The 14,946-nt window shown below is 37.4% G+C and overlaps 1 protein-coding gene across 1 annotated transcript; it reads left to right on the top strand.

Annotated features, from left to right (window-relative positions):
* Positions 1–742: 742 nt before the first annotated feature.
* LOC122070508 (eukaryotic translation initiation factor 2 subunit gamma-like) lies at positions 743–13,541 on the top strand. Its single transcript, XM_042634673.1, has 9 exons — positions 743–963; positions 5,390–5,525; positions 5,638–5,699; positions 8,286–8,398; positions 8,480–8,582; positions 10,894–11,121; positions 11,244–11,462; positions 11,963–12,223; positions 12,962–13,541. The coding sequence occupies exons 2-9, from the start codon at positions 5,420–5,422 to the stop codon at positions 13,262–13,264; spliced, it is 1,395 nt and encodes a 464-aa protein (XP_042490607.1). The 5' UTR covers positions 743–963; positions 5,390–5,419; the 3' UTR covers positions 13,265–13,541.
* The last annotated feature ends 1,405 nt before the right edge of the window (positions 13,542–14,946 follow it).

Below are 14,946 nucleotides of genomic sequence, written 5' to 3'. Positions count from 1 at the left end.
AAAAAGGAAGAGACTCATAAAATGGTAGAGCCAATTACAGCTTTTGCACATTTTTGTTAATCCATGAACAAGATCCATATAGACACATAAATCCATGGATCTATACATCTCAATCGGAGCTGACTGTCAGCCAATTTTGTTAAAACCTTATTCAATATTATACTAAGTGTAAAGTATGTCGACAAGTTCTCGATAAACCCCGACTTAGAATATGATCTAGTCGAATGTTCAACTAAGAGAAATGGACATGGAGAAAACCATTTATACCTCCGCACCCAAACCTATGCTCCCATTGGCTTGGAATGAGAGATTCTATCACTCAAGGTAGTGAGCGAGTTGATCAACTATCTTTATTTTTAATAAAAAAAAAATATCTTTGCCTTTAGCAGTTTTGGGTTTAAGGGTAAAGTAGGCATTCTATAGTGGCTAAATTTAGGAGTCGATTCAAATTGTTTGCCGTGAGTAGTGAGGTGTAATGAACATCCCGTGATTGAATCCATCAGGGCACAGGCCCAAGGGACTCACAACCACCTGATGCTCACTGCACCGGTATAGTGAATACAGACGATTTTCATACGTTAATCGGTTGGTTCGACCCAGTTTGAGTTGTTTATTTTATATACTGGGTCAGACCGAAACTGAACCGATAAGCAATGGTGACAGTCTCCCGACCGAAACCGATCCTCTGACAACCGACATGTTAGAACCCCTGCAATATACGCTAACCCCTAATCAGTATTCGCCTCTTCATTTCCCTGGTGCTCCAAGCATCTACACGTCCATAGCTCCACTCCCTTAAGGGCTTCTGGGTCGAAACCTAGACGGAGCGTTACCCACTGCTACTGCTACTGCAATCTCTGCTTCCCAACACTTCCTTCTGTGTTGGGTTATTTCTCAGGCGAAGACTCAAAGTGAATCTCTGCGGCTCTGCCTGAAGACCTCTAGACCCTTCCAATTTAGCAGGTAATTTTATCTCTTGCTCTCCCTTTCCCTATTCTTTTCTCTCTCAAGGTAGTTTCTGCTTGGTAGCTAATATATTCCAAATTCCGAACCCAATCGGCTAATCTTTTAACCCTATATCTAAGAAACCTCCATCCTAGAGAGTTCCCCCCTCATTTATTTGTTAGATCTTTTTCGCTTTGCATCAGCAAGGGAGAGAAGATCTGTCTCTGAACATTGAACACAACTCTCTAATTTGTACTCTTTCAAAACTTATGATTGATTCTCTCATCTGGTGTTTTCAGCCCTTTTCGTTTCTTGAAAACTCTACCTTTTACTTATGGGGATAACCTGTTGGAGTTTATTGAGATTTTCATGGATTTTAGAATATAGATTCATTCCGTTGATGGGCTTTCTGGGTCCTGTATTTTTTGGTGAATCTGAATCTTTCAGTGTTGATGTTTATATTGCAGTCCTTTTTTTTTTTTTTTTGCTGAGATTTGGACTTGGATTTCAATGGGTTCTAAGTTGAAGTCTGAACATTGAACACAATTCTGTAATTTTTACTCTTTCCACACTTACTCATGATTCTCTCACATGGGTCATCTCTGAATTCCACGGTTTTACAGTACCGTGATTGCTTTTAAGTCAAAAAATCCAATTCAGGCAACTTCTCTATCATCTTTATCTGTACATTTCGATTTCTTAAGATTCTGCTTTTACTTATAGGGATAACCGGTTAGGTTTTATTGAGATTTTCATGGATTCTAGAAATTAGATTCATTGGGTTCATGGGCTTTCTTGGCCTTGTATTTTTTGGTAAATCTGAAGCCTTTCAGTATTGATGTTTATTTTGCAGCGGCCTTTTTTTTTTTTTTCTGTTTGTTTTGTTTTGCTGTGATTTGGACTTGGATTTTAATGAGTTCTAAGTTGAAGTCCTTTTGGTTTAAATCAGTGACAAGGTGGATGGTCTAAATTTTTAAAGTGCTTTCATTCTCTAGTTGTCTGTCACCATTAGAACCTGTTTCGCCTGATTAATGCTAACCCGATTATATCCCGATGAGCGACCGACTAAATGAATCGTGTCCGTGCCCAAGCTATCTAGGCTTGAATACCTAATTGGGTGGTCACAGTGCAATTGATTTAATTGGTGAGGCTGGATCAGGCTTGACCGAAACTGACTGGTTGTTACCCCTAGCTATCAGTTTGTTATCTATTTACTTTTACTGTTCCCTTATCAATCCATTATCGGTCCAATCTCAGTTTCTCATGTATAAAAAATATAAAAGCTTAAATAAATATTTAATTTATTTTAAATTCCGTTATGATTCTTTCTTTGGTATTATTTCAATTCAAATATCATCGATTAGATGAATTTTTTTTTTAATTAGAAATTTCTTGAAATAAGTCAACAAATAGTTTTTTGGTTGCAAAAATTGAAAAATATTCACGAACAAGAAATTAATTTTGTCACTTTAGTTTTTGAAAAAAGAAAAATTGTCTCTTCTTCCTCCTCTACCGAACAAGCATCCAACTCTCCTAATTTCATCATTTCTTCACTTTATCACATGTTGCTCTCAACCTTATCGATGCCTTGACATTTAAATGGACATCAATATAATACTTCTCTTTGAGCTGTGATGGAAAATGACTAAATGAAACATCATTGTGGTCCCTCCCAACCAAGTTTCTACCGAAAGCATGAGAAATAATCTTTATATAGTTAACAACAATTGCCTATTGCAGTTGGTGAGATTGTGGTGTGCGAAGTCCATAGTCACCAGGTGGTTTCGAGTTCGAGTCTCTTGGCTGTTACTTTCCATCCCCTTCCACTATCTACCCATGTAAAAAATTATAAACTTCATATGGCCAGTTTCAAATGCTATAATAGAAAACCTGCATGTCACAATGACCAATTTCCACAAACAAAACATAAGTAGGACCTGTACTGGAGAAATCCGTTTTGTATATCCCATTACCAAGTGCAATGGCAGTACAATCATGCATCAATCTTTATGTTTTAACCTAGCTATTGCTGTTGCATTCAAATAGGGTGGATGGGTGGAAAAAATAGGAAGGATAAAGTAAGGAATGATCATATTAGAGTTGATTTGGTAGTAACTCCGATACATGATAAGCTATGAGAAAGTTGTTTGAGTTGGCATAACCATGGTCAACGGGGGCCTTTGGATGTTTCAGTACGGAGGAGTGATTTGATTAGATTAAGGGAAACTAAAAGATCTAGGCAGACCTAAAATGGCCCTAGGGGAAGTGGTGAGGACATGCATATCTTAGGCCTTGTATCAAGTATGACCTTGAATAGAGCTGATTTGAGGGCAATGATCCATCTAACTAAACCCATTTAATTGGGATAAGGTAGAGCTGATATGAGGGTAAGGATCCATGTAGCTGACCCCATTTAATTGAGATAAGGCTGAGTTATTGTTCTTGTTGTTGGTATTACTGCTGCATTGAATACCTATGCCTTTGCAAATCTTTAGGTGACCCCATTTAGTTGGGATAAGGTTGAGTTGTTGTATTGCTGCTGCATTCAAATACCCATGTCTTGGCAAATCTGTGAACTATGAAGGAAGGCCAATAACACGATCTGGGACTGGATTTAGATTCTTTTTTTCCATCTGATTCAAATGTGAGAAAAGCATTGCCAAGATTTAGATAAGAATGGATTTCTGAGGTCCTCCCCCCCCCCCCACCCCCCCCCAAAAAAAAAAAAAAAAATTGCAAATGGATCAGAATTCCATCATCAACATCCTCAAAAGTCTCAAAGGGGAATAAACAGGGAGGGAGGGAGGGGATGGGCAGGAGAATAGGGAGAGGGTGAGGATTACTTGCTTCTTCTTCTTTCTTCTTTGGTAGAAAATCAAGATACATAGAGGTAGTTATAAGTTTGGAGTTAAATGACATGTTTGCCCCTATTGCGAATATGTGCTCAGTAAACAGTAAAAAGTAAAATATATTTGAAGTGATTTCAGTGAAATACCAACTATTTCTCTTTTACAGATGAAATTGATTTCAATTTCTCATAAAATAAGGTGAAAAGTCATACCAAAGACCCTAATTTCAATTTATGACCCCATGAAATTATATCAAAGAGAGCCCATTTGTTTGGTTTCAATCATTCTTATAAAGGTTTCTAAAAATCAAAACCAACCCGTAGCTAAAATTGCTTCATAGATTGTTGAAAGCATAAAACTTTGTGTCAGATGGTTGTTTATGCAAAAATAATTTTTAATAAGCCCGAAAATAAAAATAAAAAAAAGAAGAAAATAGCACTTCTCTTCTCCTGCTGCTATTTTTTCATTTCGAGGGTTCTATACATTTACTAGCAGTGATAAGAAGTTTTTCTATGGTTGTGTGGAATTTTCTGCAACAGGGAAGGTGGAACCCCATCTTCTCACGTTTGTTACCATTGAAAAGGGGGGAGAGAGAGTCATTTGGCTCATATCAGTCTTGGTTCAGGTGGGATCCTCTCCTCTTCTGATCTGTTACGGTGTTCCTTCTCGATTCGGTTTGATTAGGGTTTTTTAATTTTTGGCGCTTGTTTCCGGTTATTTGTTTTCACGCTCTGTTCATTTCGAGAGGTGTTTTTTTTTTTTTTTTTTTTTTTTTTTTTTTTAATGTTTATGAGATCTGTTTCATCTAACTTAGGGTTTAATCCTGCAAAAATGCACTGTTTTTTTCCCTCCTTGTTTCATTAGTTCGGTCCTCTTTTGCCTTCTTTGATCTGTGTTTGGTTCCATTAACAGACCTTTTAGTTAGCCACTTCAGATTTCTGCGTAACTTGCAAGTTAGGGCTTCTCGGTTAGGCTACAGGGATTTCTTAGTTTACGGTCTCTTCAAAAATACCTTGTGCTTATGTAGTTTGGATTTTCACCCCCCGTTTAGCTCATATTTATTATTGTTTGGAGTGCTTCTTCTTCCTCCTCATCTTCTATGATCAGATTTTGACCTTGTTGCTATTATGTTGGTTTTCTATTTTATCGGTTTGTGAATGATTTTACTAATAGACTGTTTGGTTAGTTCCCTTAAGGGTTTTGGTCTTGTTGCAAGTATTGGTTATACTGTTGGGGTCTGTAGACGTAGTGATTTCTTGCTAAATTCTCTGTACTTATATATGTTCGATCTTGAAGAATATTTTTCTTTTGTTATTATTACTGTCTATTATTTGTATCTCCGTATGCTTCCACGTATTTATCAGTAGACACGGGATCATGAACTTCTGAATTATTTTCTACATGAAAAAACAGGTGGAATCATATGATGATTCTTCAGTCATAGATGATAGAACAGTCTTAAATGTTTTTCTAGTGATAAATTTCTTTTGGAGATAGCTGGATATGATTTTTTTATAAAATTTGCAGTGTAACAGTTAATGTGAAAAGATTTTGCTTTTGCGTATTTACTTTAATTACAATCTCCCCTTCTCCAGCACTCTGAGGTTTTGTATACACCAGTCAAAATGTCTCGAAAAGGGTTGATGGAACAGGATCTAAGCAAGCTGGATGCGACAAAACTACATCCACTCTCTCCTGAGGTCATTTCTCGTCAGGCAACGATAAACATAGGTAATATCCATAGTTCTTAAAGTTAGCTGTTGAGCTGGAAGCATAAGTTAGCTGAGTGTTCAATTCCTATTTTTAAGACTGAAATGTGTACATTTTTCTTGGTCTTTGTTAGGCACTATTGGCCATGTGGCACATGGAAAGTCAACTGTTGTAAAAGCGATATCTGGTGTCCAGGTGATTCCTCCCTCCACACCCTCCCAAAAGAAAGTCATTTGGCTTTTATAGTCTCGGTTATTCATCTTATTGATGTAATATGAAATTTCAAACCGGGTCTGGTTCATATCTTGAGAATTTGTTGATATTGAGACAGTCTTGGAGTCTTATAAATTAGCGTTGATATGAGTCATATGACAATAACACACTTTGGTAGGTACATAGTTAGAACCTGACTCCATATGGGGTTCGAGGCAACACAACTAATACTAGCTAAGTGTTATCCCAATTTCATGGGTTTGGCTATGCTTCAATTTGAAGGCTTCTGATAATCTATGAAATAATTAACTGATGTTGCCAACTAGGAATGAAGCAAATTGAAGAAATTCAGAATTATTGGTGCAGTGTTGGAATGCTGGGGTATGAGTATTGACAATGGGTTCTTAATGCATGTGGAAGAGAAGGCTGGTCAACCAGGATTCAGCTAATATATGTGAACCTTTCTTCTAAATTCTATTATTTTGGAAAGGACAAAGATGATATGTTTCGAGAAATTGGTTTCTGTGTTTAAGTGAAACACAGTTGTCGTTAGGTGTTGTGGAGAAGCAATTATATGTAACTAATCTCTTATCATATTACAACGTAGAGGGAAGTTCTCTCTTTTAGAATAGGTTAATGCATCTGTGATATTAACTAAGCTACTTGAGTTTTAATTAATGAAACGTACGTAGGTAGTGAGTCACTTTCCTCAGTCTTATTGGTGCAGATGCTTTCCACATTGATCCCTTATGGAGGCTTAGACATCAAGTCTATATGGGTAGGTGGTTGTCCAAGGGATTGGAACAAGCGTTGATAGTTGTATATTATAGGTTGAGCCTTGTGTTTTATTGGGTTTCATTGTAATGGTCCTAATTTATAAGCCCAAGTGGGGGTGAAGTCGGGAATCGGGATACGGGATTTGTTTGTAAGTTTGGTGTTCGATTTAGATTGGGATATTTATTAGCTACATATAGTTTTGTTTTGAGTTTACTTTATTCGGTGTGAGATTGATTACGAGTCTTGAATTTAAAATGGTTATATATATATACACATGTATACCCTTCCATTTATAGATGATTTGAATAGTAGAATTGAGTTTATTTCAAGAGTTTTTGAGCTGTTGAATTCTGCCAATGTGGGTGAAGGCTCCTCTTCTATCCTACTGCTGCTGCTGCTGCTGCTGGTGCTTTTTCTTGCTTTTAGTTTTGTTCATCTCTGAGATCAGTTGTGATCTTTCTTCTTTTTTGTTCTCATTCTGATATTTCTTGGCCCTTCTACATTTTTTTCTCTGATTCGTTCTCATTCTCTTTTGTCTCCATATATCGATTTCTAATTTTGGTTATCTATCTGCAGAAAATAAATTTCTTTTCGCAAATCTAAGTTTATATGACCTGTTAGAGTACTTCCAGATCTGAATCTTAATTCTGACCTTCCACTACTACATTATATCTCAAGTTATTGAGTAGAGTTTTAATAATTACTCTTACCTGGTTCTATATCAATTTAACTTTGATCCGGGAATGTTTGCATTTTTCTGTTCTAGATTCCTGCATGTTATTCGGACCACATGTTGCTGGTTTTATGTGTAATATATTTCCCTTTGGACTAAATGAGAAGATTGGTGTTGATTATGTCATTATCATACTTCAACATTTCAAAACTCAAGGATATTTTTTTTCCAACACCGAAGGAATTTATGCAATTGCATTAGATGTTGATCCAGTATGGGGGCCTAGATGCGAGTCTAAAAGGTTCACAAGGTGCAAGTGGTATTTCAATGGGCTGAAAACAAGCTTTCGGCAGTAGTATTATAGGTTGAGGCTTTTGTTTCCTTGAGTTTATTGTAATAGACCTAATTCATAGCCCTATAAAGTGGAGGTGAAATCGGTATACGAGATTAGAGTTGTGTTTGAGATAGATTAGGATACTTTAGTAAGATACATTTTATTTTGAGTCTATTTACTCATTGTGTGAGAGTGATTAGGTGCATAGTTGTCAAGGAGTCGCCTGCTGTACAGGCACCTTCTTGGGTCCAAGCTGACAACACTTTTTGATGTAAGGCAACTACCTTGGATGCCTAAGTGTTGCCTTGTGGCCTTGTGACAGCATGCCTTATATTATATCAATTTTTCACTTTTTTGACACTTAACAAGTTTACATTGATTTATGCTTATTGTCTTCTGTTTTTGATACTTCACAAGTTTACATTGATTTATTCTTTCTTTCGCTTCTAGTTCTTTTCTTCTCTGAGATCAGGTGTGATCTTTCCTCCCTCTTCTTTTCTATTATTCTAACTATGATATTTTCTTTTACCTCCTCTACTTTCTTCTAGTTCTCTTCAGTCTTCAAATATTGATTTCTTATGTACCTGTTGAAATTAATTCTCTTGAAAATCGAAGGTTCTGTGATCTATTAGAGTATTTCCTGATCTGAGTCTTAGATCTGACATGCTTCTTCTATGTTATATCTCAGTTTTTTTGAATATAGCTGAACTTCCCATCATTTCTGTGCGAAATAGGTGCATATGTTATGTTTAAGTTGCAAATATTTTGTTACTCTTATCTCCAGACAGTTCGCTTTAAAAATGAGTTGGAGCGTAACATTACGATCAAGCTTGGATATGCCAATGCAAAGATATACAAGTGTGAAGATGAAAGATGCCCCAGACCCATGTGCTACAAGTATGTTCTCTGATAGAAGTAGTTAACGTATTTTCATTTTGTCTTGGATTTTCATGGTTTATGTTTAAAATGTTTTTGTAGGGCCTATGGAAGTGGAAAAGAGGATAGTCCTCTGTGTGATGTACCTGGCTTTGAAAATGCACGGATGAAGCTATTGCGGCATGTTTCGTTTGTAGACTGCCCGGTAAGACAAGTGGCATTAGAAATCTCCATCATATATTGTATATGGGAGTAGTTTTGTGTAGTACACATAATCTTAAATTTCTTTCGGAAGACATTTTCCTGTTACTTTTTTAGAACAGTCTCCTATTACTTCAATATGAATTCTTGTGGACATGTTTTCAATGTCAGGCTTGATAGACAATTACTGATATGCGTTAAGAAAAATTTCATTGTGCTAACTGCTAAGTAGAGTTTAAAGTTTGGGATACCATGGGAATACAAAATTACCTTAGTGTCTTTGTCAATAATTAGATGATGTCTATTTCTGAGCTTGCATTATGAAGTATATCAACAGAACTCGGATTTGTGAATAAGTTCCAAGGACCTAAATAGTAGATTTTAGGGTAAGATGGATGGTTTTTTCTCTGAAATGTGGGTTTGGCTTGGAGATGTAATTCTCAAATGTAATAGTAGCAAAAATTAGAACAAATGTAAACGTTGCGAACATGAAAAGATGGTTTGGAAAAAATGAGGAAAAATGTATCACTTGAACTGCATTTTCTGTTGAAAATATATGTACATACATACATATATATATATATATATCAATTTTATATTTTGGTTACTTTATCCAAACAAAATTTGTGAAATTCGAGGAGGCATATGTGGTGAAGTAGCTGGGTCTCAAGTGGGTGGACTGATGTTATCCTATCAGGAGGCCCAGGCCAAGAAGAAAAGGTCCACAATACCTTTGAGGCAACACAAAGGAGGCAATTAATCATAGCTGAGTTTGGGGCTTAACTTTGGCAGCAACACTGGTTAGGACTTGGGAGGTGTCGGTGTTTAGTCACTTGGGTTATTGTTGGAGCTGATGGAAGGAGCTGTTTTGCTCAGTTTGAGAGTCTAGCAGGGAGGCCTTGTTAGTGTCTTATTTTGTTTGAAGGATCAAGAGTGTAAATATATATATATATATATATATGGATAATGGAATTGGAAATTGAAAATTGGAATTTCATTACTTCCGCCCCAGCAAGAAAGCTGATCTACGACCACCCTATATGACGGGGCATTAGCGCAATGGTGGTTGTAGATGAGATCGATTTCAAAAGTATTAATGACATTCCATTATCCACTATCCAAAAACAGAACCAATACATGATCTCCTCGGAATGAGAAGAGAGCAAGCCAAAGCCTTTATCCAATACAACAGCAGTAGATACATTCAAACAAGGACTAATCTGACTGTGGAATAGAAGACTCAGATTTATGTATTTTCTGTTGGATATTTTTCATGATTCTTACAGCAGCTAATAGACCAATCCAGGAGGGGTACTTGCCCTGGCATTTAGTTGAATCAGATTCTTGTTTGTGATTTATTATTGAATTTCTTTATTGGTTGTTTCGGTTCTACTCTCCTTTAGTTTATAATCTGTTCATCGTTTTCCCTTAATTCCACCATTGTTCATCATAATTAAGTTACTCTCTTTTAATGCTCAAAGTTTCAGATTTGATTTAATATATTCTTTCTCAGTTTTCTTGCTATTGTTGAAGCTGGTTATCTTAAGTGTGGTTCCAGCAAGCATTCTTGCTTCTAAATCCCATATCTAGGATCTTAGAACCCCAGAACCACATACAAATGTGACCTAATTGCTGGATGAAGTAGAGATGACTTCAATTATCTATTGTGTTCCACACTATTGAACGCCTCATAAATCTTTTCTGAAGAAAATGTGCTAATGCTTAACTAATGGGCATTCTTTTCTGAGGAAGTTTCAAGACACAAGTTTTTGTGTTTTTTTAAGCATTATTGCAGGCTTGATTTCTAAATATTTTCAAATATTTCACATATCTTTCCATTTTGAAAGGTTATTTGAGTCCTATATCGAGTAGAATAGAAATCATGAATCGACTATTAATCCAGAACCATGTCTGGTGTAATTCTAAGTATGTGTAACTCAATAGATTACGATGGTGGATGGAGGACATATATCACAAGATTTGTCATAAGATCTATGAGCTGTCAGTACGTACCCTATCCATGTCCATGAGAGGCCCAACATAAAAAGATGATCCTTTTTTTATCATGGGTTGCTTACATGAGCGTATTGAAGTCTAGGAGGGGCTTAAATTAATTAGAGGGAATTATCAGTGAGATGTGAAAAGTGTAAATGGGGAAATAATTAGAGTGAAAAATGGAATCTTTTCAGTATTTATTTCCTTGAAATTACTTCTATTGATATTATGGAAAATTTGTGTCTGTACAAGCTTGTCAAGTTGTTCTGCATCTATCCCTTTATGTCTTGCTACATTTTCCTTACCTTATTTTGTAATAGGGTCATGACATTCTCATGGCTACCATGCTCAATGGAGCGGCTATCATGGATGGAGCATTACTTCTGATAGCTGCCAATGAGAGCTGCCCGCAGCCTCAAACTTCTGAGCATTTGGCTGCTGTTGAGATTATGCGCCTCCAACATATAATCATTCTTCAAAACAAAGTTGATCTGATTCAAGAAAATGTAGCCATCAATCAGCATGAAGCAATTCAGAAGTTCATACAGGTCAGTCGTGAGGCCATTGTCTGAAGCAAATTTATGTCCTGGTTTGCTGACATAACTCTTCCCTTTTAGGCTAACTTGCATTGTGTGTTTGTGTTGTGTATTTCTTGGTTGGATTTGTGCAGAAAACTGTTGCTGATGGTGCTCCGGTGGTACCAATCTCTGCTCAGTTAAAATATAATATCGATGTAGTGTGTGAATACATCGTGAAAAAGATACCTATACCAGAGAGGAACTTTGTCTCACCACCAAATATGATCGTGATTCGATCATTTGATGTGAATAAGCCTGGATTTGAGGTTGATGAGATAAAGGGTGGTGTTGCTGGCGGAAGCATCCTCAGGGTATTTTTTTTTTTTAATAGACATTGGGGAGTGTATAACTCTTACACGGTAGTTGCTGCATGATGTATCTCATATATGTCATTTCTGATGCACACATGCATGCAGGCCGTTGCTGCATGATATTGTTCTACCATGGAGATTTTCTGTGCAATGCCTTGACCATTTTCTTCAGTATATTCATATTTCAGACATTTTGAAGTAGGGCAGTATATTGATGGTTGCACTTTTGCTGTTGGTTATACTAGTGCCTTGACCATTTTCTTCACTATGGATATTCAGGACCTTCCAGAATAGGGTAGCATAGATCAGGTTGCACTCTCTGTTGGTTGGATCTTTGTCTATGAAGTTATGAGCTTCTCTTTTGGGACTTACCTACTTGTGTGTGTTTTCATCTATGTATTTGATGCATGTAGAATTACAGTGGAGTCTGCCTTTTTTCTATGATAAATAGCTTTAGTACTCAGATCACTCGGTTATGAACTTAAACAAATGTCATGCAGGGTGTCCTGAAAGTTAATCAGTTCATCGAGGTCCGGCCTGGGATTGTTGTGAAAGATGAGAATGGTAACATTCGGTGCACTCCAATATACTCAAGAATTGTTTCACTGTACGCTGAGCAAAATGAGCTGCAGTTTGCAGTACCGGGAGGCCTCATTGGGGTTGGCACCACAATGGATCCTACTCTGACACGTGCTGATCGGCTGGTGGGTCAGGTTCTTGGTGAGGTTGGGTCACTCCCTGAAGTTTTTGTTGAACTTGAGGTAGGCATCCGAACCTGTTGAATGTCTTTTGTTAATTGGATCTATGAGAACCGGATATAGATTTATGTGTTAGTGGGAAGAGCTGAATTTCTAAATTTATATATAGTATAGACATGGTGTGCATCAGGGTTGGCCTACTAGTTTGTAGGTTCCATACCCCCGGTTTCATTTTTGATGTAACTGGGTTAAATTTCAGATACAGAGCTGAATGACTGGGAAAGTGAAAAGATTGAATTTCTTCTCATACCATTAAGTGAGCGCTTTTGGTAGATGGTAAACCAGGGGCTAACGTTAGGTTAGATCCCTGTATCATGCAGGGCTGAAATTTTTTATGGATGGGTAGACCCCCAGTCTCATGCTTGTATGCCAAATTTTAGCCCAATCAGAGCTGGCCATGTTTCAAAACAAAGCATGGTACAAGATGTTGAACAGGACTACGAGGGGTGCATAATGTAGTAGGCATACATGGGAGTAGATGGAAGGGTAAATGATTGAATTTGAGGCTAAAATTTGACAAATGGCCTATTCAGGCCATTCCCTAGATATCCAACAGTCCGAATTTCCACTTCACTCTTCCGTGTGTCAAAACAGTTGTTCTCACCCACCAATGTTGTCCGTGAGTTGCCAGCCACAAAAAAACCTTTACCTTCTCTTAACGATCCTGTGGCTTATTTTCCTGGTGACGCAATATTTTGCTGCACCACTGCATGAAACGATTATGTATTTCTTCAATTTCAGGTCAATTTCTTCCTTCTCCGGCGGCTTCTTGGAGTCAGGACAAAGGGTACAGAGAAGCAGGGGAAGGTTTCAAAACTAACCAAGGGAGAGATTCTTATGTTGAACATAGGTTCCATGTCGACGGGGGCTCGTGTCATTGCTGTGAAGAACGATCTTGCTAAGCTACAACTAACCTCTCCAGTATGTACTAGCAGAGGTGAGAAAGTTGCACTGAGTCGGCGTGTCGAGAAACATTGGCGCCTGATTGGTTGGGGCCAAATTCAAGCTGGATCGACCCTTGATGTCCCACCATCGCCCATCTGAGTTCAAGTGACAGGCAGTTCAAAGATCAGCAGAAAAAGAGAGCAAAGAGAACCCAAGCAAGCGAGGTCACGTCATAGCAAAACTTCATGTGGGAAGGGAGGCAACTGTTGGGAACAATTTTTGTTAGGTGGAGAAGAAAACATTGATGCATAATATTGGTTTTTTTTTTTCTCATAATTTTTAGTTTTAAGTGGAGCAATAGAAATTTTGGTGTGTGGCCTGAGATAGGTGATTTCTTGTTGGAAGACAATCAAAGCAAGTGCAGATTTCTATATCAGCTTTTTGGTGCCATCTGATTACCCACAGGATGAATGTCTCTTAAAAAAAAATTGTCCCCTAGGAGTTCTAGCAGGTATGTGCAGAACATTCCCCAGTTGTGCGGGGCCAATTCGGGGGCACACATGGGCATCAACATGGGATGGGTTTTTTGGTTTCACATGGGTGGGGGTAGCATTTAGCTGTCCTGTGTCTGAACGTAGGGTTGGAGTATTCAATTCCTCAAAGAAATAACACAACTTAGATCAATTTCTATGAATCCTATTGGGTTACCAAAAAAGAAAAAACTGTTTACGAAGGGACCCTCTTTAGCAAATTTGTGATCTAGAGAGTGCAATGTGAAATAGGATGGTCTTCCATGGAGTTTAAAGCAATCTTAGCATCATAAAATGAAACACTCCAAGCAGTTGTTGAACGCTTCTAGGGCTTCTTGTAAGACTTGTTTACCACTAGTCAAAAAACTCATGTTATGGATATTCAAACAAGAAGAGGCAAAACAAGTAATATTTCCATGAATTGGGATTTGGCCATTGATGGTTTTCTCGAAACCTGCATTTGTTGAACGTCTAGGTTTTGATATCCATGCTTGAAGATGGGATTTTGGAAGATTTCAGACCTGTAGGTTTGTAGCTATAGGACGATCTTCACATTTGAATCTTTGAATTTTTTGCGCTGATCTGATTGAAATCGATATGAGCTTATTGGATCATGTCAACTGGAGTTTTGTAAAATCAAACTGGCCGCATTGAAACCGATGATAGACTGAACAGAGCTTAAAAAATCTGAACTGAGACCGAAACCAAACCGATATCAACCTGAAATTCATAAAAATCAATTTTTTTTTTTTCATATTTCAGAATATATTTACATGGTAAACTAACCGAATACAAGCCAAAACCGTTGCATCCTTGTTGGATCATTCTGGATTCACTCATTCTCACACTGAAATCATCCCAAATCGACAAATTGACACCCCTATACATATCCAACAGTTTGTCCTTTAGACAAAAGGAAGAGAACCCTCTGTTCTTAAACAATTTATAAAAATTTTGATTGGTAAAGTGATTTCGAATTCGTCAATTTTGGTTGGCCCTAACCATCTGGGTAACCCACGATTCCCTATTTGTGCATCTACGATTTAAGTGGAGACCGTGGCGGTGGGTTGCTGCGCTAGTCTCCCCGAGGATTAGTCGAAGTGCGTGTAAACTGGCCCGGACACCTTGGTTAGCAAAATAATAATAATAATAATAATAATAATAATAATAATAATAATAATAACAAACCCCATTAATCTGAAAATTTTCTGAGTTGTTCCCTCTTCTGTTACTTTTGGCTTCTTATGAATCACCCATTTTTTTGGGATAAAGATGAATTGTTGTTGTTGTTGTTGTTGATTAGTCTACTTA

Source organism: Macadamia integrifolia, chromosome 2 (genome assembly GCF_013358625.1).
Source record: "Macadamia integrifolia cultivar HAES 741 chromosome 2, SCU_Mint_v3, whole genome shotgun sequence".
NCBI lineage: Eukaryota > Viridiplantae > Streptophyta > Magnoliopsida > Proteales > Proteaceae > Macadamia > Macadamia integrifolia.
The sequence above is the reverse complement of the archived record's forward strand: the minus strand, read 5'-3'. Positions and strand labels throughout refer to the sequence as shown.

What these genes read in the sequence shown, in the direction of transcription:
- LOC122070508 (XM_042634673.1), top strand. Translation starts at nt 5,420, where the DNA reads ATGTCTCGAAAAGGGTTGATGGAACAGGATCTAAGCAAGCTGGATGCG. An exon ending in CCCAGACCCATGTGCTACAA is followed by an intron (nt 8,399 to 8,479) that starts GTATGTTCTCTG and finishes ATGTTTTTGTAG; the next exon opens with GGCCTATGGAAGTGGAAAAG. An exon ending in AAGTTTTTGTTGAACTTGAG is followed by an intron (nt 12,224 to 12,961) that starts GTAGGCATCCGA and finishes CTTCAATTTCAG; the next exon opens with GTCAATTTCTTCCTTCTCCG.